The 26,998-nt window shown below is 35.4% G+C and overlaps 2 protein-coding genes across 2 annotated transcripts; both read left to right on the top strand.

The window, feature by feature from the left end:
• The first annotated feature begins 1,650 nt into the window (after positions 1 to 1,650).
• Positions 1,651 to 6,060, top strand: LOC130950760 (uncharacterized). The gene is made up of 7 exons (XM_057879340.1): positions 1,651 to 1,790; positions 1,937 to 2,152; positions 2,271 to 2,403; positions 2,821 to 2,924; positions 3,616 to 3,757; positions 3,843 to 3,983; positions 4,209 to 6,060. The coding sequence occupies exons 2-7, from the start codon at positions 2,112 to 2,114 to the stop codon at positions 5,571 to 5,573; spliced, it is 1,926 nt and encodes a 641-aa protein (XP_057735323.1). The 5' UTR covers positions 1,651 to 1,790; positions 1,937 to 2,111; the 3' UTR covers positions 5,574 to 6,060.
• A 1,932-nt stretch (positions 6,061 to 7,992) lies between these two features.
• On the top strand, positions 7,993 to 8,721 carry LOC130949087 (uncharacterized). The gene has a single exon (XM_057877912.1). The coding sequence runs from the start codon at positions 7,993 to 7,995 to the stop codon at positions 8,719 to 8,721; it is 729 nt and encodes a 242-aa protein (XP_057733895.1).
• The last annotated feature ends 18,277 nt before the right edge of the window (positions 8,722 to 26,998 follow it).

Genomic DNA, 26,998 nt, shown 5'->3' with positions numbered 1-26,998 from the left:
CACATGCTCAATGGCATCCATCTCATTCCGGATCTGTGTGGATACCGGCCTTCTCGATGCCTTCCTCCTCATGGCTGAGTTGGGCTATAAGCGTGCACCGTACCATGGAGGCCACATCTTTTTGTCTGATATCGGCGAAAATTCCCTCTTGTATACCTTGAATACAGAGGTCATCGTATACATGGGGTCTACGAAATGACCCCACTCGATACTCGCAGTTGCACATGCTGCCAGGGCGTGTCGACATGGGTAATGCAATTACTAGAACAGGCCGCAATCACATGTACGCTCGGTCAGACGAACCTGATATGAAGTTTGTGACCAACCATCCACCGGCTCCATCTCTTCCACGCTAAACACGGATGCTCTACGGTCATAATGGGTGACTCGCAACATCGACAAGCTCTCTCTGTTCTTATCTATAGCTGCCAACAACTGCTATGAGTAGATCTGTCCACCCTGTAACTGAGCATGTGCTTCATGTCGTCTGCGCACAAACAACTGTTGCAACCTCTCATATGTTTCCTGAACAATCGCTGCCACTGGAAGATCCCTCGTTCCTTTTAGCACGACTTATACACTCCGATAGGTTCGTCGTTATATGACCATACCGACGACCTTCGTCGTAATGTTGTAACCACAAATCCTTTCTGAAACGAAAAGTCCAATCCACCATCTCACGGGATAGTGTACCCAAAGCATCCAAGTACCAGTCGCATCCCTCTTTACTTGGACTGTACCCAACATTTAAAAGGTACCTTTTACTCTCGGCCGATTTGAACCTGAAATTGAAGTTTGAAACCATGTACCAGATGTAGTAAGCATGATATGCTGACGGAGGATGTCATCCACTGTGAGGTGCATTGAAAGCGGCACGAATGGCCTGTGATCTATCTGATATGATCAGTATTCCTAGCTGTGGAGTAACATGCTGTCTCAAATTTGAGAGAAAAAACGACCATGACTCCGTTGTCTCAGACTCCACTAATAAAAAAGTTATGAGAAAAACGACCATGACTCCATTTTCATTTACAACATTACAATATTTTCATTAAAAAAAAACATACACCAAAATGAGTAAACAAATAGAGGACAAGTCTGGTAATATCTTGGATCTTTTCCCATATCTCAGATGCACTGATTCGAATTAGAAAATGCACGTATTTCGAGTGCAGTGTATTCGAGATATGTTTATGTTCATATTACGGTTGCAGTCGAAATATGGTTCGCAAACACCCTATCATACTACAGAATCAATGCACTTGAGATGTGTTTATTTTAAAAAATAACCTTCAGTACCTGAAATGTGACTGAAAATATATTTTAGTAATTTTTTAACGTTTATTTATTTTGGTAAATACTATATTTATTTAATTTAAAAAAAAATTCAATTTAATCAAGTAGCATTGTAAAAAGGGGGGGGGGGGGGGTTAAATCCGGAAATTATTTTTTCTTAATGGACAATATTCTTTTCTTATACAATTCTCCGATACCGTTGAAACTTGAAACCGTTAGAAACGGCAGTTAAAAGTTAAAACCTACCACGTCTGACACAAAAGCTCAGCACAGAGCACACAGATTCCATCTATTGGTCTCACGAATCCAATATGGTGACAGTTCATCACGTTTAAAGCGCCGTAAACAGTCATGAGATCCAACGGTTCATCTCCCTCTCCTCAATCTACTTCCCTCCCTTGCGAGCACACTTAATAGAAGCCTCCATCATTCTTACCAAAAACACCGCCGGTCACGTTACCATCACCGTCGCGCAAAAGCCAAAGGTCATTCCGGTAATTGACTAACCTTGAAAAAGCGTCCTTTTGCTTAGCTCTAGTAAAAGAAACAAATTGCATTTTTATTTTCATTTATTTTATTTCCTTAATAATAATATTCTGCTGTCTCTCTTTTATTTGCTTTCCCTTTCTTCTGGTTTCAGTTGTTGGTCTTCCACTACATAGAGTTCTGTGCTATTGCTGTGTGTGAAGAAAGAAAACGAAGAATAAATAAGCGTAAGAAACATGAACGTGGCTTCGTCAATGGCGAATCTCACATTCTGAGCTCCCGAGTCAACTCGTTCACTGAGTCGCGCCACCGAATCAGATCTTTCAAAAATGTTCGACGGCCTCCTCGGTCGGGGATTCGCCGCGAAATGGTTCCGCACTTTGATTTATCTGCTTCTTTTCTTCCTTCTTCATAACTTTCACCTCATTACCGTTACGTCGATTGTGGTTTTCGTTTCTCATTTTATCTCCTTTTATTTTTTTTTTCAGCAAATCGTTGATTAAACAGACGAAGAATCGGATCGATGTGATAAGGAGGAGGAGGAAGGCGACGGAGAAGTTTCTTAAGAGAGACATCGCTGATCTGCTTGCGAATCGTTTAGAGGACAATGCTTACAACAGAGTAATTGATTTTTATTTCTTTTTTCTGTTTTTGTTTCATGAAATTTGTGGACTCGATGACGCGAGATGAGATTCTTCGCTGAACTCGATCTCTGAGTTCAATGCACAGCTTCACAATCTTCCGTTTCGTGTTCAGAAGAACGTGTTAGTTTTGGTCTTAGCTTGATTCAACTGATAGTCAAAGGATTTTGAGCTATGTTTTGTTTTTAGAATTGAAATTGACTGAGCTGAGAAAATGTTTCTGTTTCTAAAATCTATAGCATATAGAGGATGCAAGACTCTCTGATGTGACTGTTCTTGTATAATTGAAAATGAATTTAGGAGAGCTTTTCATAAAGTTGTGCCAAATATTATCTGTATTTTTTCCCCTTAACTTTTGAGCTTTAATCTTGTTCGCGATATGGTTATACAATTATAGGCTGAAGGGTTGATTGCTGAGTTGACACTGTCATCTTGTTATGATTTTATTGAGCAATCATGCGATTTTGTGTTGAAACACCTTTCAGTGCTGCAGAAACTAAGGTACGAATCTGTTTTAACTATTAATTACATGTTGATTCTCTTATTTTCCCCCAAACAGAAAGCTGTTTTTCCATGATAATTGATCAAGTCAATCTGCCAGGCTTGATATGTGTGTGTATATATATAATTGAATTGATCATTTGATAAAGCTGGAATTATACATCTTTTAGTTGTGTAATGTGTAAAACTTTGGATTATTTCAATGGGTGATGGAGAATTGTCAAACCAGGCTCCAATCAAATATTCAAATGCGCCGAACAACTTCTCATAGAGAAATAAGTGGTCATATCTCTCAGGCCACTTCTTTTTGGAGGTTTCTGAAAGTGACAGAATCAAGGCTGTATCTTGTTCAAAATTCAAACTTCATCCAATCCTTTTTCATATGTTTCTGTCTCAATTTTGTGACTAGATTCCATTATCTAAAAATAATAATCATATAATGCTATGGTATGCATGTGAAGTAGAGAACGGTCCAACAAAATGCCAAGGAATATTCGTTAATCACCACCTACTTAACATAAATTATTTTATTAAGATGTTACATTTTTTATATCAGAATATTATATCATGTGAGATGATGATGTGAACCTTCTTTTTAGTGGGTTGATATGTACTATTATACTGTCTAAATATTTGGCGCTGAATTCGAAATGGATATTTAACGTGCTTCAACTGCTCCAATTTCGTTCAGTGGATGCCCTGAGGAATGTAGGGAGGCTATATCCACTTTGATGTTTGCCGCGGCAAGATTTTCTGATTTACCAGAGTTGCGTGATCTTCGGCAAATGTTTCAGGAGAGATACGGGGACCTAGAATGTTATGTTAATCAAGAGGTTACTTTTCACTTTCCTTTGTAATAAAGGTTTTACATATTTATGATTTTGTTTCTAGACTGACACCTAAATTGCTAATTATCAGTTTGCAGCAAATTTGAATTCGAAGATTTTTACACTGGAGATGAAGGTCCGCTTGATGCAGGATATTGCTTCAGAATTTTCAATAAAGTGGGACTCCAAAGCTTTTGAGCTGAGGATGTCAAAATCAGTTGCATTTGCTCAGGTGCTGTCTTCTTTCTTTCCCGTTTAATTACATGATTAACTTCGTTGTCTATTTGAAAAAAAAAATCCCAACTCTTAAATAGTTAAATTTACTTACATTTTTTCCTTCAGTTTTATATAGTTACTTTTGAGCACATCCTTTTTATTTCCCTGGTGGGATACGGTTTTGAGAAATTTTTCTAAAATTATAATTCCCTGGTGGGAAACACTATATATGCTTGTGCAGGGAAAAAATACAGTCAAGCATAATCATCCGACTGATAATAAACCATTACATGAAAATGATGCTGCCTCGAAAGGAGTCAAACATGATATTTTTTTACAGAGAAGTCCTGGCTATCCAAATGATGAGCACAGACTCCACTATGGCAAGGAAGCTGTTGTTTCGAAAAGAGATGAAAATGATCTTCGTTCTAAATCCAAACAACCTGAAAATGGATTCAATCAGCCAAATAGTTGTGACGAGGTCTATCAGAAAAGGGATGGTCGCAGTGATCTGTCACCACAAAGGGTAGATGTTACATCTAAGAAGAGTGATAGAGGATATTGGAAGGAAGGTAGTATGCTAAAACCAACTGGATCTTCATCTCAGGATAACATAGTGGAACAATTCCAAGGTGGTTCCAATCTGCATAATAGTTGGGGGAATGCCATCCCTTTAAGAGAAAGCAAGGACACTGCCACTTCTAGGAAGTCTCCTGGTCGTGCTGGATTTCCTTCAAGTAACAATGCGAATGAGCCATTTGCTCATGGTGGCGTACATGAGAGACAAGCCCAAAGGGATGAAACTCCTAGGGTAAAGTCCTACTACAATAATGCCATCCCACCCCCTTATGTCAAGCATAACTCTAAACGCACCATACGCGAAAACAACTTGGTATCTTCTGGCATCCCTGCATATCCTTCAGCACCGGAGAATCCCAATGCTGGGTCCTCATCTGAGAGGACCCAGTTGGGTTCGGATAATTCTGAACAAGATCAGCAGGCCAATGGACATTCAAGACCAAATAAACAGAGTCATGAAAATGAGCTATCTGTTCGTGAAGATGCTGCGGAATCCCCTTCATTAAAACACAAATCTGTGAGGAGGAAGCACTCAAAATCACGATCTAATAACGACGATGGCAGTAATGAAGATGCTGAAGTTGGTAGAAAATCAAGGAGCAGGAGACGAGATGAATCAAAGCGTGGCTTGCAAATCTTGTTTGATGATGAGCGGCATAAGACTGATGAAGATGAGAGGATAATAGATAGGTTGCTGATCCATTATAGCAAAAAGCCATCCATCCCTTTGCCTGAAAAATCAAGAAGAAAGTCTAAAACTCGCCATGGACATCAAATTGATAACTCTTCTGTGAAAAATGGAACCTTAGGAGGACCTGATGAGACACCAGGGATTGCGACTCATCCACCGAGATCAGCATCCCTTCCTCATGAAGAATCAGGAGCTATGGAAGTTAACAAAGTCAAACTATTCAATCGTGCTGCTACGTTTCAGGCAGATGGATCAAAAGAAGCTCGGCATGTGCATCCCAAGTTACCTGACTATGATGATTTAGCTGCTAGGATGGCAGCCTTGAGAGGATCATAACGCATAAAATTATAATGAATAAGTTCCTTCTTTATTAGCATATTGTTGGTGATTGCAGTGATTATGATCGTGGTGCTGTGGTATCATCTGAAGTGTCGGTATTGATGAAGATTTCCCAGGTGGGATTATAATTGCAGATTGTTGACTATTCCGTTAATCCATTTCTGTACCTGGTTGACAACAGTTCCTTCTTTATTAGCCATGGCCTTACCCGTGTTGGTTGACAACAGTTGCTCTGCATCGTCTCTACTAATGGAGGTAGCATAGGTGGTTTATACGCAACATTTTGACCTTTCATGATTGTGAAAGTTTGTAATAGAAATGGATCGTATTCCTATCTTCTGCGAGTTGAGGATATGAGAAAAGTGCGTTACGTGTATTTCATGAGAGTAACTGGTCATTGCCTACTAACATCTCAAAACTTCTTGAACATTGCTGAAGTTGTGTCACAATTGTGGCAGTCTTTTATGCGAACTTTTTTCTTTTATTTGGTTAAAAGATAAAAAGGGGAGAGAGGGCGAGGCTGGGAGCGGAGGAAGAAGAATGAAGGATCTGGCAGCCTATTCCTTTATTTTACTTTTTGGACGAGGGCAGCCTTTTCCTTTTCTGCTTTTTTTTTTTGGACATTCCTTTTCTGCTTTGAGAAATTACGGATGTTTTGAAGGTAAAGATTGGACCGGCCCACTATTATGAAATTTCAAACAAAAAATGGTTGTAATCAATTTATAAATAAATTTCAAACCACCGTTTGTTATTAAGTTTTTGAACGATCAATTACCTTAAAAATTAAAAAATTAGTTTAAAACTTTGTTAGTTTTTATAATTTTATTAATTTTTTAATTATTTTTTTAATTTTTTAATTAAATTTTTATATTATTTTTAATATTGTAATTAGGTCTTTTTTTATGTCAAAAATTTTAAAATTAATAGAATATTTCTTTTAAAATATATGCGGTTAAAAATTTAATTAATTTTTTAATTATGAATATCTTTAATTTATAAAAAATATTTAATTAATTTTGATATTTTTTATATTAAAAAGAATTTAATTATAAAATTAAAAGCAGTCTAAAGATTTAATTAAAAAATTATAAAATTTAATTAAAAATTTGATAAAACTATAAAGACTAACAGAATAATTAAATAAAAAATTTAAAAATTTTACATGTAATAAAAATCTTTTAAGACAATTTTTTTGTGTCTATAGCTTTGGTGCTCAAATTACTAAATTTATTTTTTATGATAAATTTTAAATATTAAAAAATATTTATTTTTAAATTTTTAATTTAAATATTAATTTTTATTTTTTTAATAAATTAGATAATTATATATAACACCATAATATTCACCTTCTTCTAAATATTTAGCATGAAGCCAAAGGTTAATTTTTTTAAATATTGATTAAATATATGTGTAATATATTGTTATTGGAAGATTAGGTATTTTTTTATATAGCGTTATTTTTTTTAATTGATATTATTCAAATCAGACGACTAAACTATAAATAAGAGGATTCAATTTGTATTTTGTATTTTTTATTTTTATTTTTTAAAAAAAAATTAGACAGTTCAAGTTTAATATTAAAATTTTTTTAATTTTTAAAAACAAAAATAAAAAAGTTCGATTTGTGATCATTTATTTAAAAAATAAAATAATACAAAAAAAAATTAGAAACACCAAATTTATATAATCCCACCATTTTGTGATATACATCTCTCTATCACACATTCAAAAATAATAAGCGGACAAATTGTGTTTTTTTTAAATAAAATAAAATTTTTTATTATTTTTCAAATACGATTTTTGAACTTTAATTTTCTAAATATAATATTTTTTGTATTTGGACAAGTTTGTCGGATCCGGACAAATTCTATAAAAAATAACAAGTTCGCTTTACCCCGGTGTATTCTATAATTTTTATAGAGTTCGCCTTATTCTCTCCCAAACTCCCTTAAAATTTTCAAAACCCACGTTTTATAATTTAAATACTAAAAAAATCGTATTTAAAGATTTAAAGTGTAAAAATTATGTTTAAAAAAATAATAAAATTTTTATTGTATTTAAAAAAAAAACCGACAAATTTGTGTGCTCTGAGTATCGTTGTAGTCAAAAGTCAGAACTTTTAACTATTGCTACTACTACTAGGGTCAGAACTCAAACAGAAAAAGCCTTTACCCTTCCCTAGGAGTTATTTTCAAGATTCCATGCCCTTAACTTACTTCATTCCAATTTCCATCCCTTGTCAAAAGGTAAAAAAGAGAGTTCCCGCCAGAAAGGAGTTCTTCCCCTCTCTCCCTCTTTATTACCGTGCCTTTGCCCCTCACACCACCAACAATAAAGCCAAGGTCCTCAAATTAAGGCCATAGACCATAGTGTTCCAAAGATCATAATTAATATGAAGGCCACATCAAAGATGATCATGGGAGCAACCTTGGTAACGGTTCTAAGCCTTGCCATTGTTCTCGCCCTCATCCTTGTCCTCCTTGCTGAACTCTACTGTTCCCTCTTGCTCCGCCGCCGCCACCCCAGAACCAACACCACCACCACCACCACCACACCCGCCGCTTCTTATCCAACCTTGAAGAATAACAACAACAATGTTTATGCACAAGGCGTATTCCAGCCTCCTAGAAGCTTCCTTTTTCCTTCCCTTGTTTGCATGGCAGAAGAACCAAATCCAAATGCAAATGAAAGTACCCCTCATAGCATCGGACTTGTCTCTGTTCCTTCCCCACTTGCTTCCTTCATTAACAGAGCTCCACCTACTCCAAAGGAACTTCAACAAGAAGTAGAACAACACCCTCCTCCTCCTCCTCCTCATCATCATCATCATCATCACGAGTGCAGTAATGTTAATGGGGAGCCAGAGCAGCACCTTGTGTACATATCCAACCCCATTTACGAGAACCAAGAAGAAGAAAAAGAAGAGGGCAAAGTGATGATGACGACGCCGTTTGAAACACCAGAAACTTCCCCTTCTCAATTAGATGATTATGATGATGATGATGTCGATTTGAGTCCAATGAAGAAGCTCCCTGAAGAGGCTTCTTCGCTTAGGGTTACCTTCTCGGCAAGTGACCAGTCACATAGCAACAATAATTGTCTCTCCTCTTCTTCTGCTTCCCCTTCTACTTCTCCTTCATGGTGATTCTCCCCTTTTTGTTTCTACCTACTTCTATGAATTCTAGGTTTACTTTTTGGATTTGTTTTGGCATATACACTTGTACCAACATGACAAATCATATTCGGATAATTTTTTTTAATTTATTTTATGGCTTAAGAACTTTTTTTTTTATTTTCTCTCACCTTTTATTAATAATTTTTAATATGTAATATTTTTATATAAATATATTTAACATTAGTCTATCGATTTTGTTCTTAAATGTTATGATAATAAAGAAATTGAAGAGAAAATCTAAGAGTGATGAAATTTATCTTGCTACTAATTATTAGTAACCTTTTCCATTGATTCTATATTCATTATTATTGGTTATAAACAAACTAGTGTGACAAATTTCTATACACTCTAATAAATGATGAATGTTGATAATTTAATCTAAGTTTCACACACACACTTCTTATTTATATTTAAGCACATTCAAAATAAAATTTAGTTTTGTCTATTTTATTATTTGAAGTACATAGTGACTTATTTTAAAGATGCAACTGTAATATAATAATTTTATTATTTAAATAAAGGAGGGTGGAATTAGATTATTATTTATCAATTAATTTTATTAAGTAACTAATAGGAATCTAATCAATAACAAATCAATAAATATTTTTAAATTAAATTTTATATTAATTATTATTAATTAGTAATTATTTAATTTTTTTTAAAAAATATAAAATTAATTATTATTAATTATATTTATTTAAAGTTAGTTGATTAAAAATTATTTACCTATTAATTTTTCTTTATCAATTTTATTTGTTTTGTGTGGTAGATCTATATAGTAGCCGTATATTTTTCCAAGGTTAAAAATAGAAGCTGCAGAGACAAAGCAATTAGCTAAGAGTTTTTACCTTTTTACTTTTCGGGCGTGATCATAGCTCTTCTAACCATGTCATTCAGACACATATGGCAACTTTCAATTGGCTACCCTTTCTGTAATTTACTAATTTTAATTTACATTAGTGGAATGCATAGTACTTGTCTTAACTTTTGCTTCGTTTTTAAAGGAAGATGTTGCATGCTTGACAAGTTGACATTTCCTCGTAGCACTAGAAGACAAACCCTAGGTTCTTAATTATCAATCGGAGATTGTGCACGTGAAATTTGGAGGACAAGAGAAGAGATACGATTTAATTTGATGTATGAGCTTTTATTATGAGAGTTCCTCACCTAAAAACGATTAAAACATTTTTTTAAGATATTTTTTTAATAATTAATATTTAATTTATATAATTAATCAAATTATATTATTTTTATTAAAATTAGATAAAATAAATCGGTTTAATTGAAAAATTGATAACTAAATTTTGAATCGATTTATATTAATATTTTTTATAAAAATGACTATAATACTTTTATTATAAAAAATGACTTGAAATATTTTTATTATATATTTTAAAATTCTAAATTCTAACCTTTTTCTTCTCTCTGTGTCATCATAGAATTAGAATTTAAGATTTTTAAAAGTAATATATATAATAAAAATATTTTAGTCATTTTTTATAATAAGAGTATTTTAGTAATTTTCTATAAAAAATAATATTAATTTAGATCGATTCAAGATTTGATTTATTAATTTTTCGGTCAAATTGATTTGTTTTGTCTAATTTTGACAAAAATAACGCAGTTTGATCGATTATATAAGTTAAATTTTAATTATTAAAAAATATCTTTAAAAAACGTTTTAAGCATTTATATGAAAGGTTTTTTTATTAAATAACCAAATTAATAAAGTTAAAAATTTAGATAAAGTTATTTTTATGTAAAATTAATATTTAAAAATTATTAGATAATTTAATAAATTTAATAAAATTATTATCTAATAATTATTAATTATTAATTTTATATTAATACAACTTTATATAAATTTTTACTATTAGTAATATTCGAATTATATATATATATATATATTGCATTTTTGGCAACCCAATATAAGAAATTTAGAATCAAACGAAGATGTCTATATATAAGTCTCAGATTTTGAGGGGGGGCCATTCCGATGCATGATGCAATGAAGGGTAAAATACAAACAGATAATCAATAATGAAGGACTCTCTTCTCTTAATTGGTGTGGAGTCCCTTGGTAGATTTCGATAAGGACAATTGTGGTGCTGGCACTTCTTTGGGCAACAAGGCATGATGAACCTTTTCATTTACCATTCACTCTACTGTGTATACTGTATACACAACTATACATACATGTGTAATGTTCCTCATTATTCAGGTAGTTTTGTATGCCATACATAATTAGATATACAAAGATATCCCATTTCGGTCCCATTTCACAAATAATATATACTAATAATGATGTATCTAAATATTTTTTAGTTAATATCAAATTTCAATATGAAGTCTAATTTATACGAAATATAAGAATAATTAAATATATGTGAATGAAAAATTAAGAAAAAAAGTTTAGGGAGCTAACTACAATATAAATCAACTTAAGTTAATTCTTTTTATTTTTAGTTTTAAAATTCAAAAAATTAGAATAATAAAAAAGTTTTTTTTAGATATTCCTATAAAGATTTTAAAGTTATCTTCTTTTTTATTATTAGGTGATAAATGATAAAGTTTGTTTTTGATATATTATAAAAATGTTATTTTTTTTAAATATGATTAAACAAACAAAGCACACTTTTATTATAAGGATCTTTATAAAAAGATATTTTTAACATCTTCACTTAAGTAGGTACCTTTTTTTATAATAAATTTATTTTTTTAATTAGTTGATTCTAATTGGCTATATTCCTAATTAGTTCCATAGCGAAATAAAAAATTAAGTTATTAAAAAAACTATTTATATAAAAAAAGTTAGATAAATGTGCAAGTTTTTTCGAAGATGGCATCAGTAGAAAGAAAATATGACGGTTTTTTTTAAATTGTAATAATTATATCTTATAAATCAAAATAAAAATAATTTTTAATAAACACATTATAAAAATTATATTCAGTAAAATTGCTTTTAATATATAAAATAATTTTTATAGACATAAGTATAATGAAGAGAACAAATAAACATAATATTTATTAATATATAAGATTATGTTAAATTTTTTACTATGTTTTCACGAATAATTTAATTTTAAAAACATCTCCTAACTTTTCAAAGTTAAAAACACAAGCATGTGATTTTTTTTTTAAATTTACCAAACACTATATACTTGTGTTTTTTAAATATTTCTCTAAAACACTTTACCAAAACTGAGCTGATATATAATGACATTTCATAAAACAAAATTGTTTGCAACCATTCTTGCAAAATAAATTGGTCATATAATACCCATAAGACGTACAAGCTGTGGTTGAAGTGTTCTTAATTCGTAATATGACTTTATGCTATAATATATTAGATATTTATCATATGCTTACCTAGTAGTTTAATCTTTTAACTAGAGAAATTATTTCGTAATATGGTATGGTATTAGAACAACTTTTGTAAAACCAAAAGTAGTAGAATTTTTTGCTGACAAAAGTAGTGAAATTAGATTTTTGTTATTCTCATTCTTCTAAACAAAAATAAAATTTTATGTAAAAAGTACATAGAAAATTAAAATTGCTTATACCTAAATAGGTGTGACCAAAAAATTGTGTGAGCTAACTTAATTATTTAGTTATTTTATTTTTTTAAGAGAGAAAACAAAAAATTCCTTGGAAGAAGTATTCTCTCCTTTACTTTGCTTATTAATTCATAAACAAAGACTACTTCAGCTTTAGGAAAACTTGTTAGCATTTACCATTTTGAAGGTTACTTTCATTTTACATTGGTATGTTAACAATGATAGACGACATTGGAGAAATTTTACCAAAGATTATTATAAGTTTGCGCTCTGAATTTGTTACCATTTAATTTGATTAATATGGTTAATTAAACAACATTACTACTAGCTAGTAATACTATTGGATTATCTCCTCCATATAGCATTTCAATGTGTTTCTCTAATGATTCAAGATTATCCAATTAATTCCGAAACACGTGATGATGGATAAGATCCTATCCTATATATCCTCTCAAAACTAGCAACTTGTACAATCTAAATTCAATTATTAACACGGTTGCATTGTACCATCTCATTTTTAAAAACTATGTACGGTTGAGTTAAAATCATGAATAATTTTTTGAAAGGATTGAAAGATGATAATTAACTAATTAGGAGTGGTCCATCCCTACAAACAGATACAACTATGGTTTCACAGTTCCATTTGAAAGAAGTTATTGATTAATCATGACCCAATGTTTATGTATTTAGAATAGACTAAATGCTTAAAATGGTATCTAAATTTTAAATCATTATTTAATTTAGTTTTCAATTTTTGAAAATAATCAATTAAATTTTTAAAATTTTTAAAAGTGTATTTTCATTAGTCTCTGGTAAAAGTGCCATCTAAACGTTGATAATGTAGAACATTCCATTAAACGACGTTGTTGAGGGAGAGGAATATCCTAAGTGTGTGAAACGACGTCGTTCAACATTTTCTTTCCTTTGAATAAACAATTTTCACTGGTCCCCCATTTTTAACGTTTCCCACCAAAATCTCAAAAAAACATTCTCCTCTTCTCTGTCCGTTCGTTCTCCGATATTTTCACTCACATTTTCTCGCCAACTATCATTCTTGGAATCTATTCTCTCTGGTCAGTAAAAGACTTATCGATGAAGCATCGCCTTTGCACACTGCCGATGGTGAGAGGTAAGGGTTCATGTTAATCTTTCTCTTCCTTTTTTTGTCTTTTATTGAGGGTTCTTGGTACTTATATGTGCATGAGTAGTTTAAAATGTATGTTGTCGTTGTATATGTAAATGAGTGGTTTAGAATGTTGTGGTTATTAGTGGCGCAAATGTTAGGATTTAGGGTTTCTAATATGAATCTTCTAACCACTATGATCATAATGTGGTTTAAGTTATAGTCATTAGGAAGTAAATGTATGCGTTCTTATTACAAATATAGTGTTAATTTCTTGTTCTATGCAACATGGTTGTTTTGCTACAAAATGACTAATGCTATCTGGTTTTGCATTGTGCTGTAAACTTCAGATGCCTAATCGATTGAAACTTGTTTTCCACCATAGTAAAAAGTTTGAGACAGATCCTAGTGAAAGTGTTATCTACACATCTGACTTGTATGATGAAAGGGATAGAGTCAATGAAGCCTATCTTGACGCATTTGCGGTGACAAGTTATTATAGAAAATTGGGATATGACAAGGTTGAAGCATATTGGTTTTTGGACCTTAATGATGCGTTGGAGTTTGGTCTTAGGAGATTGCAATAGGCCAAAAGGTTGGAATGGAAGGCATGGAAGAAATTAGAGTAGAAGATGTTTAAGCTGTAAAGAAAACCAGCACAATATTAAATCAACTTGAAGAACTAATTACCTTTCATATCCCAGTTGAACTGAAATCCACTGCCCCCAGCCCACTCTACCAAAATACACTGTCCCCAAAATAAATGTTCCGAAATCTTGCTCACAGGCTAAGTCCTCTAAATCTTTATCCCAACCAAATCCTATTGCTTCCAAATTCATATCCCACAAAATCCTCTCTCAACCCAACCCCCAACCAACAATGCACAAACAAAAAACCTAGTGCATCAAAGAAACAATCCAAGCCTATTAGCTTTAAAATTGATAACCGAAGTATTTAAACCTCGGGTCGTCTCTCAAGGAATTGCAGGGAAGTGTGCTTATAATTGGTTATGGAAAAGTATCTTTTTGGGGTTTTGAATAAGGAACAAGAAAAGTAAATGGCAAGAAAATAAACTAATAACTAGAAAAGCTCTTAGCAAGGTATGAGAACTGGAAATCCTATCATAGTTATCCTTATCAATTGTGATGAGAATTGTTCATTGCTCCCACTTAGTTAACCCTCAACGAATGAAGAAAAGTCAAGTGGACTAATCAATTTGATTTCTCAAGTCCTAGTCAACTCCTAAGGAAAGACTAGCTTTAGTGGAATCCAAATCAATCAGCAACTTCCAATTATCAATCAACAAGGGAGTTTGATAACTCAAGTGTCACCAATTACTCAACCAAAGCCAAGAACATAGAAGTCTACTCTAACATTCTTCTAAACATTTTGTCAAGTATTTGGAGAGCATAACATAAAAATATAGAAAAGCAATAAGAGATAATGGAATCCAAACAATCAATTACATTAATATGAAAATTGAATCTAACATCAAAAGTTCACAAACTAAAATAATAACAATGAGTGATCAATAAAAGTAGAAGAGAAATCCTAAATCCTAAAACCCAGAGAGAGGAGAGAGCCTCTCTCTCTAAAAAACTACATCTAAAACCTAAAATTATGTGAATGAATGTTGAATGATGAATGAATGGATTCTCCCACTCTATAGTCTCTAATCTGTGTTTTTTGGACCGAAAACTGGGTCAAAAACAGCCCAAAAATCACCCCAGCAATTTTCGATACGTCCAACACGTGCGCATGTCACGTGTACGCGTCGTCCATGCGTACGCATGGATTGAACTTTCGCCAGGTCAAGCGTAAGCGTGATCCATGCGTGCGCGTCGCCCAACAGCCAGGCAGGTATGGCAAATTATATATCTTACGAAGCCCCGGATGTTAGCTTTCCAACACAACTAAAACCGCCTCATTTGAATCTCTATAGCTCAAGTTATAACCGTTTGAGTGAGAAGAGGTCAGGGTTGACAGCTTTGCAGTTCCTTTAGCTTCTTGTATTCCTTCCACTTTTGCATTACATACTCATGTACCAAATTATCTTTAATTTTATCACATATGCATTGATCGTTTATTAAACTTAACATTGGGGTAATTTTGTCCCCTTATTCACTTATTTACTTAATTATTTAAATATTTTTGGTTTTTCTCTCTCCTTTTTTTTTAACTAAACGATTTTTTTTTTGGAAGCAAACATAACATATCAATGCACATGAGTTTTTAATTTTTCTGGTCTCACATGAGTAGGTACCCAAATTTCCAATATTTTGTCAATAAAACACTGTATACTTTCATCAACCCAAGTTCCCATAGTTCCCCACACTTAATTGACACACAATCTCTAACTTAAGCTAACGAAAGATTCAAATGGGATAATTAATTGTTTTTCCGCTTAAGGCTAGTGATGTGGTAAAACATAGAACAGAAGGGGATTAAAAGGCTCAAAGTGGCAAACAAAGGTGATTGAAAGGGGTAGGCTATTTGGGATAAGTGAGCTAATACAAATGATGGCCTCAATCATATGCAAGCATGAAAATACACTAAACAATGGACATATAGAATGGAACAAAGTAAAGATTGCAATCATAGAGAAGAAAACATACAAGAATAAAATATTATGATTAAATAATGTAACCATATAATTAAACTCAAATCTCACAGGTTGTGTGTTCTTAGCTATAATTCATGTTCCAAATTACAATCCTCAAACAAGTTAAAAAAATTTCAATTTAAATTAGTAAAATATTGTAAAAAGGGTCTTGAAAAGAAACTCATTATTTTAACCAAGCAAGACATACATGCAAATAAACATGCAAATGCAACAACTAACAAGGAAAATAAATGATTGGTGTTGAAAAGAAGGTAACTAACCCACAAAAGTCGGTATCGACCTCCCCACACTTAAAGATTAGCATGTCCTCATGCTAAGCTCAAGAGAAGCTATAAAGAGTGAAGAGGAATGGTAGGATAAAATGTAACCTATTTATATGAATGTAACTACATGCAAAATGCTTTTACCTACTTGGTTAAAAGTAAAGAAATCCTTCAAGAAGAAATATGAACTGGATCTCACTAATTCAAATCATAAAATAAGGTACAAGTAAACTTGCAAAAGAAAATAGCTTATGGAAGTCGGAAACAAGGAATCGAGCATCAAACCCTCACTGGAAGTGTATACACTCTAATCACTCAAGTGTTTGAGGTTCGATTCTCTCAATTCTCTACTAACCTTACTTTCTAAGACTTGCTCTTCTTCTATCAATCAAAAGAAATTTAATGTACCAATACACAAATCAAGAGGTCTTTTGAGGGTTGTAATGGGGTCAAGGTCAAGGTAGGATTGTATTTGATCAAGTGGACTGAAATCTGAATCCTTAATTAATCTAAACTTCTCATCTAACTTAGGGCAATCCATATAATCATAATATAAAATCAATAACTACTCATTAATTATGTTTACTACATATTCATGCATTCCAATTTTTGAGTACAGTACATATGCATTGCTATCACCATTTACTTTGGGGCATTTTGTCCCCTTTTTATTTTTTATTTTTTGCTCTTTTTCTTTTCTTTTTCTCTTTTTTTTTTCTTTTTCTATTTTTCTTTTCTTAATCTATTTTTTTTCTTTCCTTTTTCACTGCATATGATTAAGGTATTGAATGCATAAACATGTTCTTAACATTTTTCACACAAAGTCTAACATACTCAATTCCCAAACCAAATGTTTCCAAACCCACTTTTCCTACACTTAATTCATAAGCACTTTCACTAGTCTAAGCTAATCAAGGATTCAAATTAAGGACATTATTATTTTTCACTTAGAGTTAGTGATGAGCTAAAGTAAAGAACAAAGGGGTAAAATAGGCTCAACGTTGGTTTGCAAAGGATAATGAAAGGGTAAGGCCATATGGGTATGTAAGCTAAGTGAAAAAAGGTCTCAATCATATAATTATATGCATACATTAAACCATGGAAATATAGAATCAAGAAAGATATAGATCACAATTTTAGAGAGAACAACACACACCAAAAATAAAATATATTGGTTGGTAAAATGCAACCAATGAAATAGGCTCAAAATCTCACAGGTTTTGTGTGTTCGAGCTCTAAACCATGATTTGAATTCTCATTGAAGCGTCCAAACAACTTCCTAGACCCACGCAATTGAGCTCTACACCAATCCTTGCACTTCAACTTGGAGCATGCAACCATATTGAACCTTGCAGGACAACTCTTACCACAGACCATCTCTCTCTTACTCTTATAGTCATAAAGAGCTCTAAGTTGTCCATCTATCTCAAGTAAAACATATTCAAGTGGGCCAATTAAACTTAGGGATGAAAGATTTACCCACTTGAATGAGGGAATGGATGGTGATGGCTTTGGGGAAGAGGTCTCCAACAACTTTGGTAAGGTGATTTCCAGCTCCATTCCCATGGGCTCTTCCTTGACAATTTCCACCTCTCTGTAAGCCTCTTCAATTTTAACAGCTTTCCCTTGGTAGCTTTCTCCCAATTCAATCTCTTCTGCATTGCCTACCAAGAGCATGGGAGGTTGTGCTTCTTCTTCTTTAACCTCCAACTCTTTATCAACTTCTTCAAAGTCTTCAACTAGGATATGCCTTGGAGGCTATACACCCTCCTTATCATCAATTTCAAGCATCTCGGAAGGAGGCTCTATGACTGGACTTTCCCGTGGAGGTTTCATATCTCCTAAGTTCTCAACCACTTCTTCTATAACTATTGCAGCTTCGTCCAATTGTTTTAGCATAAAATCATACTCTTCCTTGATGATTTCCTTTCTATGATAACTCCCTTCAACTACTCCTTCATCTTCAAGGGTCTCTCCTACCTCTACATTTTGGGCCTCCTCTTGCTCCTCTGGAAATAAGGCCACGTGTAACAGATCCATTGCGTCTCTAAGACGATCCCTTCTCTCTTGTTCTATGTTAATAGTATCATTGGGATCAGATTGCTCTTGGATTGACGGATGTGGGTGCTCTTTCATGCGGGATGTAAGAGCTAGAAGAGTAGATGTGAGACTAGTGATAGAGACAAGTGTGGTATGAAACTATGTTTGGCCTTGGTGAATAGCACCAAGGGTGTTGTCATCCAGTGGAGGATAGGGTGGATAGGAGGGTTCATTATTTTAGAGAAAGGGTGCTGATAAACCACTATTTTATGGTTTATATTGTGTTTTGTTGAGTGGTTTTATCAAGCTTTTCACCCACTTATTCATATGATTTGCATGTATTACAATTCCTTCCTAAAAATATCCTATGATTAATAACTTGCTTCCTAAGGACCTTTTTGTTGTATATTTTTATCTTCCTTCGTACCATTCGATGTCGTGATCTGTATGTTAAGTGTTTCAGGCTTCATAGGGCAGGAATGGCGTAAGGAATGAAGAGGAAGCATGCAAAAATGGAAGGAACACAAGGAATTGAGGAGATGACCAGTGAGAAGTCACGCGGTCGCATGGCTCACGTGATTGTGCAAAATAGAAGGAATTACCGTGACGCGCTCACGTGGCTGACGCGACCGCGCGGATTGGAAGCTGCACGAACGACGCGAAAGCGTGGACGATGTGCACGCGTGGTACGAGAAATGCTGAGTGACGCGAATGCGTGGACGATGTGGACGCGTGACGAGCGCGATCTACAGAATTACAGAAGTCGCTGGCACAGATTTTGGGCCGTATTTCAACCCAGTTTTTGGCCCAGAAACACAGATTAAAGTCTGGGAACATGCAGAGACTCAGATCATCAATTCATATAAGATCATAATACAATTTTAGGTTTTTAGATGTAGTTTTCAGAGAGAGGGAGGTTCTCTCCTCTCTCTTAGGATTTAGGATTAGGATTTCTATTAGGATTAGGATTTATCTCATCTTCATATCAGGTTTAATATTCCTTTTACTTTGTATTTCTCTTTTACTTTCAGATACTTTAATGCTTTTATTTATTAATGACTTATGTTGCCCAATTGGCTTATGAACTTTTCCATGTTAGAATTGACATCTCCATTCAATTTAATTTGAGGTATTCCAGTTATTTATGATTTTAATTTAGCTTTTTATATTCTTGGCATTTAGTTGATTAATTGGTAACTCTTGAGTTGTCAAACTGATTGTTGACTGAAAATTAGAATTCTTCAAGAATTAACTCGAGTTTCAATAACTCTAGCCCTTTCCAAGGAAAGACTAGGACCTGAGGAACCAAACTTATTCCATCCACTTGACTTACCTTCATAGTTAGAGGTTAACTTAGTGGGAGAAAAATCCAATTCTCATCACAATTGATAAGGATAATTGGGATAGGACTTCCAGTTTTCATACCTTGCCAAGAGTTTTATTAGTTATTAATTTATTAATTCTTGCAATCTATTTCTCTTGCTTAAAACTCTTTTCAAACCCAAACACTGTTTTTCCATAACCAATAATAAATCATACCTCCCTGCAATTCTTTGAGAAGACGACCCGAGGTTTGAATACTTCAGTTTATAAATTTATTGGGTTTTGTTACTTGTGACAACCAAAACGTTTGTACGAAGGGATTTTCTGTTGGTTTAGAATCTATACTCACAACGCGACTATATTTTTACAAAATTCTTTACTAGCAAAAATCCTAACGTCAGGTGCATGGTAGGAAGGTGGTTCTTCTTGGTAAGGGCATGGAGATGGTGAACATTGAGGTGGTGGCTCATGAGAGTAATTGTGTTGGAATGGGGGTGGTTCTAAGTATGGTTCATAAGGTGGATAAGGGTTAGGGTCTGGTGCACGAAATTGCAATAACACTTTTGCAATCCCGCACAACTAACCAGCAAGTGCACTGGGTCGTCCAAGTAATACCTTGCGTGAGCAAGGGTCGATCCCACGGAGATTGTCGGCTTGAAGCAAGCTATGGTTATTTTGTAAATCTTAGTCAGGATATCAGAAATTATCAGGATTGATTGTAAAAAGCAAAAGAACATGTAATGGTTACTTGTACTGCAGTAATGGAGAATGGGTTGAGGTTTGGAGATGCTCCATCTTCTGAATCTCTGCTTTCCTACTGTCTTCTTCATCAAACACGCATGTCTCCTTCCATGGCAAGCTCGTGTAGGGTCTCACTGTTGTCAGCAGCTACCTCCCATCCGCGCAGTGAAAGCTAATGCAAAGCACTCTGTCACAGTGCCGCCAATCACCGGTTTGGTTCCCTCCCCTACCGGAATAGAATCACTCTTTTGCGTCTGTCACTAACGCCCAGTAGGTTACAGGTTTGAAGCACATCACAGTCATTCAATCATTGAATCCTACTCAGAATACCACAGACAAGGTTTAGACCTTCCGGATTCTCTTGAATGCTGCCATCAGGTCCTGCCTATACCACGAAGATTCCGATTAAAGAACCCAAGAGATAACTACTCAATCTAAGATAGAACAGAGGTGGTTGTCAGGCACGTGTTCATGGTTGAGAATGATGATGATTGTCACGGATCATCACATTCATCCGGATTAAGAACAAGTGTTATCTTAGAATGGAAGCAAGCATGATTGAATAGGAAACAGTAGTAATTGCATTAATCCATCAAGACACAGCAGAGCTCCTCACCCCCAACCATGGGGTTTAGAGGCTCATACTGTGGAAAGAACGTGTACAAAATGTTATGGGGTCATAAGGTTCGGATACAATGTCAAAAGATCCTATAAGTAGTAAACTAGTGTCCTAAGGTTTACAGAAATGAGTAAATGACAGAAAAATCCACTTCCGGGCCCACTTGGTGTGTGCTTGGGCTGAGCAATGAAGGAATTTCGTGTAGAGACCTTTTCTGGAGTTAAACGCCAGTTCTCATGCCAGTTTGGGCGTTTAACTCCAACTTTTAATCCAGTTCCGGCGTTTAACGCTGGAATTTCTGAGGCCGGATTGCTACGCGGGTTTGGGCCATCAAATCTTGGACAAAGTATGGACTATTATATATTGCTGGAAAGCCCAGGATGTCTACTTTCCAATGCCGTTGAGAGCGCGCCAATTGGGCTTCTGTAGCTCCAGAAAATCCACTTCGAGTGCAGGGAGGTCAGAATCCAACAGCATCTGCAGTCCTTTTCAGTCTCTGGATCAGATTTTTGCTCAGGACCCTCAATTTCAGTCAGAAAATACCTGAAATCACAGAAAAACACACAAACTCATAGTAAAGTCCAGAAAAGTGAATTTTAATTAAAAACTAATAAAAATATACTAAAAACTAACTAAAAGATACTAAAAATATACTAAAAACAATGCCAAAAAGCATACAAATTATCCGCTCATCACAACACCAAACTTAAATTGTTGCTTGTCCCCAAGCAACTGAGAATCAAAATAGGATAAAAAGAAGAGAATATACTATAGACTCCAAAATATCAAAGAAACATAGCTCCAATTAGATGAGCGGAACTAGTTGCTTTTTGCCTCCGAACAGTTTTGGCATCTCACTCTATCCTTTGAAGTTCAGAATGATTGGCATCTATAAGAACTCAGAACTCAGATAGTGTTATTGATTCTCCTAGTTAAGTATATTGATTCTTGAACATAGCTAATGTATGAGTCTTGGCTGTGGCCCAAAGCACTCTGTCTTCCAGTATTACCACCGGATACATACATGCCACAGACACATAATTGGGTGAACCTTCTTAGATTGTGACTCAGCTTTGCTAAAGTCCCCAATTAGAGGTGTCCAGGGTTCTTAAGCACACTCTTGTTGCCTTGGATCACAACTTTATTTCCTTCTTTTTTTTTTTCTTTCTTTTTCTTTTTTTTTTTCTTTTCTCTTTTTTTTTCGAAATATATTAGTTTTTTTTTTCACTGCTTTTCTTGCTTCAAGAATCAATTTGATGATTTTTCAGATCCTCAATAACAGTTCTCTTTCTCCTCATTCTTTCAAGAGCCAACAATTTTAACATTCTTAAAACAACAAATTCAAAAGACATATGCACTGTTCAAGCATTCATTCAGAAAACAAAAAGTATTGCCACCACATCAAACTAATTCAACTAGTTTCAGAGATAAATTTCGGAATCCTGTACTTCTTGTTCTTTTGTGATTAAAGCATTTTTCTTTTAAGAGAGGTGATGGATTCATAGGACATTCATAGCTTTAAGGCATAAACTTTATTAATTTTATTAATTAAGAACAAGACTCAAATATAGATGTAAGATGAGACTAAAAATAAAGGAAAAAGGATAATAATAAAAACGAAAAAAAACAGAGGCTCCTAATGATAGAGGTTTTCACAGAGTTAGGACTCAACAACCTTGATTTTGAGAAGTGGATGCTCCCCCAGCTTGAGAGGAGAGCTTTTGGCGCTTCAGTTCCTTGATATCACGCCCCTGCTTCTCTTGTTCCTTCAGCAATTTGCAGATCATGCAGTTCTGATTCTGCTGTTCTTCCTTCAGTTGCTCCATAGTCTCTTGCAGCTTGTTGATGGATGCTTCTAGGCTGGCCCAGTAGCCAATTTCAGGGAATTCAGGGAGGAACTCACGCGTCCTCCTCTTGATAGAGTTGTCTTGCACTTGTCCTTCCATTGACTTCTTGGTGATTGGATGTTCAATGGGTATGAACTCATCTACTCCCATTTTTACCCCAGCCTCTTTGCAGAGCAAGGAGATTAAGCTTGGGTAGGCCAATTTGGCTTCAGTGGAATTCTTATTTGCAATTGTGTAGATCTCACAAGCAATCACATGATGCACCTCCACTGCTTTTCCAAGCATAATACAGTGAATCATCACTGCTCTCTTGATGGTGACCTCAGAACGGTTGCTAGTGGGCAATATGGAACGCCCAATAAAGTCTAGCCAACCTCTTGCAATTGGCTTGAGGTCTCCCCTCTTGAGTTGGTTTGGGACACCCTTAGAATTGGTTATCCACTTAGTTCCAGGGAGGCATATGTCCTCTAGAACTTGATCCAATCCCTTATCTACTCTCACCATCCTCCTATTGAAGGAATCAGGATCATCTTGTAGTTGAGGTAACTTGAAGATTCTCTTATTTTGTCCAGATGGAAGTACATAACTTTCCCTCTGACCATGGTTCTGTGGGTAGGAAAAGCGGTTCCAGTCATTCTTTGCTTATCTGTGAGCCACAGATTTGAGTAGAATTCCTGAACCATGTTCCTTCCAACCTTTGTCTCAGGATTGGTCAGAACTTCCCAACCTCTGTTTCGAATTTGCTCTTGGATCTCCGGATATTCATCTTCTTTCAGATCAAATTTAACTTCCGGGATCACTGACCTCAGTCCCATTATTTTGTGATAATGGTCCTCATGTTCTTTGGTTAAGAACTTCTCTTCATTCCAAAGATTCTTTGGATTGGTCTCTTTCCTTCCTCTTGAGTTGGTTTGTTTTCCCTTGGGAGCCATGATATTGATGAATCTTGGCTTAGTGATCACGGAAAAGCACACCAAACTTAGAGGTTTTGCTTGTCCTCAAGCAAAAAGAAAAGAAATAAGAGAAGAGAGAGAGAGAGGGAGAGAAAATTCGAATGGTGTGAGGAAGGAGGGGTGAGGAACGTTCATTTATAGAGTGGGGGGAGGAGAATTTCGAAAACAAAAGAGAGATTTGAAAGGAAATTTGAAAAGATATGAAAGATTTTTGAGAAAAGGGTGAGTTTTTGAAGAAGATTTGGGATTATTTTGAAATAGATTTGAAAAATTGTTTTGATTTTGAAGATTTGAAAGTGAATAATGAATGATTGAAGTGTGATTTTGTAGAAAAGTATGGGTGAGAAAAGGAAAGTTTGAAAAAATCTGAGTTGAAAACAAAAATGTGGTCCCCCCACCAAGCTGGCGTTAAACGCCCAGAATGGCACCCATTCTGGCGTTTAACGCCCATTTGTTGCCCCTTTTGGGCGTTTAACGCCCAGCCAGGTACCCTGGCTGGCGTTAAACGCCAGAAAACCTTCCTCACTGGGCGTTTTTCTGAACGCCCAGTGATGCTGCACACCTGGCGTTAAACGCCCAAAATGGTGCCCATTCTGGCGTTTAACGCCCAGAATGGTACCATTACTGGCGTTAAACGCCCAGAATGGTGCCCATTCTGGCGTTTAACGCCCAAAATGCCCCTTACTGGCGTTTTTTCGCCGGTAAGCTCATTTTCTCTGCTTTTTGAGCTGAATCCTTCTGTAACTCTGTGAATTCCTTTATTTTTGATACTTGCCTCTGTAAGAACTAATCATACAACTTCCTAATGACTGGGTTGCCTCCCAGCAAGCGCTTCTTTACTGTCTTTAGCTGGACTTTCACTGAGAATCACTCAAGTCTCAGTTCTGAGCATTCCTGCTCAAAATTTCCTTCAAGATAGTGTTTGATCCTCTGTCCATTAACAATGAACTTACTGTCAGAATCAATATCCTGAAGCTCAACATACCCATATGGTGACACTTTTGTAATCACATATGGACCCCTCCAACGGGATTTGAGTTTTCCTGGAAACAGTCTGAGCCTAGAGTTGAAGAGGAGAACTTTTTGTCCTGGCTCAAAGACTCTGGTTGACAATCTCTTGTCATGCCACTTCTTTGCCTTTTCCTTATAGATCTTAGCATTTTCAAAGGCATTGAGTCTGAACTCTTCTAGCTCATTTAGCTGGAGCAATCTTTTTTCACCAGCTAACTGTGCATCCATGTTTAGGAATCTGGTTGCCCAGTAGGCTTTATGTTCCAGTTCCACAGGCAAATGACAGGCCTTTCCATACACCAATTGGTATGGGGAGGTCCCTATAGGAGTCTTGAATGCTGTTCTGTATGCCCACAGAGCATCATCCAAGCTCTTTGCCCAATCCTTTCTTCGGGACATCACAGTCCGTTCCAGGATTCTTTTTAGCTCTCTGTTAGAGACTTCAGCTTGCCCATTTGTCTGTGGATGATACGGAGTTGCCACTTTATGGCTGATTCCATATCTAACCATAGCAGAGTATAGCTGTTTATTGCAGAAATGAGTACCCCCATCACTGATTAGTACTCTAGGGACGCCAAACCTGCTGAAAATGTTTTTCTGGAGGAATTTCAGCACGGTTTTGGTATCATTAGTGGGTGTAGCAATTGCTTCTACCCACTTAGATACATAGTCCACTGCCACCAGAATGTAAGTGTTTGAGTATGATGGTGGGAATGGCCCCATGAAGTCAATTCCCCATACATCAAACAGCTCTATCTCTAATATCCCTTGTTGAGGCATGGCATATCCATGAGGCAGGTTACCAGCTCTTTGGCAACTGTCACAGTTACGCACAAACTCTCGGGAATCTTTATAGAGAGTAGGCCAGTAGAAGCCGCACTGGAGAACTTTAGTGGCTGTTCGCTCACTTCCAAAGTGTCCTCCATACTGTGATCCATGGCAGTGCCATAGGATCCTTCGTGCTTCCTCTCTGGGTATACACCTGCGGATCACTCCGTCAGCACATCTCTTAAAGAGATATGGTTCATCCCAAAGGTAGTACTTGGCATCTGAAATTAGTTTCTTTCTTTGCACATAACTGTACTCCTTGGGTATGAACCTCACAGCTTTATAATTTGCAATGTCTGCAAACCATGGAGCTTCCTGAATGGCAAAGAGTTGCTCATCTGGGAAGGTCTCAGAGATCTCAGTAGAAGGGAGGGACGCCCCAGCTACTGGCTCTATTCTGGACAGATGATCTGCCACTTGGTTCTCTGTCCCTTTTCTGTCTCTTATTTCTATATCAAACTCTTGCAGAAGCAACACCCATCTGATAAGTCTGGGTTTTGAATCCTGCTTTGTGAGTAAGTATTTAAGAGCAGCATGGTCAGTGTACACAATCACCTTTGATCCCACTAGGTAGGATCTAAACTTGTCAATAGCATAAACCACTGCAAGTAACTCTTTTTCTGTGGTTGTGTAGTTCTTTTGTGCGTCATTTAGAACACGGCTGGCATAATAAATGACGTGCAAAAGCTTGTTATGCCTCTGTCCCAACACTGCACCAATGGCATGATCACTGGCATCACACATTAATTCAAATGGCAATGTCCAATCTGGTGCAGAGATAACTGGTGCTGTGACCAGCTTAGCTTTCAGGGTCTCAAATGCCTGCAGACACTCATTATCAAAGATGAATGGAGTGTCAGCAGCTAGCAGATTACTCAGAGGTTTGGCAATTTTCGAAAAATCCTTGATAAACCTTCTGTAAAATCCTGCATGTCCCAGAAAGCTTCTGATTGCCTTAACATTGGCAGGTGGTGGTAATTTTTCAATTACCTCTACCTTTGCCTTATCCACCTCTATTCCCCTGCTTGAAATTTTGTGCCCAAGGACAATTCCTTCAGTCACCATAAAGTGACATTTCTCCCAGTTTAATACCAGGTTTGTCTCTTGGCATCTTTTCAGGACAAGTGATAGGTGGTTAAGACAGGAGCTAAATGAGTCTCCATATACTAAAAAGTCATCCATGAAGACTTCCAGAAATTTCTCTACCATATCTGAGAAGATAGAGAGCATGCACCTCTGAAAGGTTGCAGGTGCATTGCACAGACCAAAAGGCATCCTCCTGTAGGCAAATACGCCTGAAGGGCAGGTGAATGCTGTTT

Source organism: Arachis stenosperma, chromosome 9 (genome assembly GCF_014773155.1).
Source record: "Arachis stenosperma cultivar V10309 chromosome 9, arast.V10309.gnm1.PFL2, whole genome shotgun sequence".
Classification (NCBI taxonomy): domain Eukaryota; kingdom Viridiplantae; phylum Streptophyta; class Magnoliopsida; order Fabales; family Fabaceae; genus Arachis; species Arachis stenosperma.
This window is presented reverse-complemented; position numbering and strand designations above follow the sequence as displayed.

What these genes read in the sequence shown, in the direction of transcription:
- LOC130950760 (XM_057879340.1), top strand. Translation starts at nt 2,112, where the DNA reads ATGTTCGACGGCCTCCTCGGTCGGGGATTCGCCGCGAAATG. An exon ending in AATGTTATGTTAATCAAGAG is followed by an intron (nt 3,758 to 3,842) that starts GTTACTTTTCAC and finishes GCTAATTATCAG; the next exon opens with TTTGCAGCAAATTTGAATTC. An exon ending in AATCAGTTGCATTTGCTCAG is followed by an intron (nt 3,984 to 4,208) that starts GTGCTGTCTTCT and finishes ATGCTTGTGCAG; the next exon opens with GGAAAAAATACAGTCAAGCA.
- LOC130949087 (XM_057877912.1), top strand. Translation starts at nt 7,993, where the DNA reads ATGGGAGCAACCTTGGTAACGGTTCTAAGCCTTGCCATTGTTCTCGCC.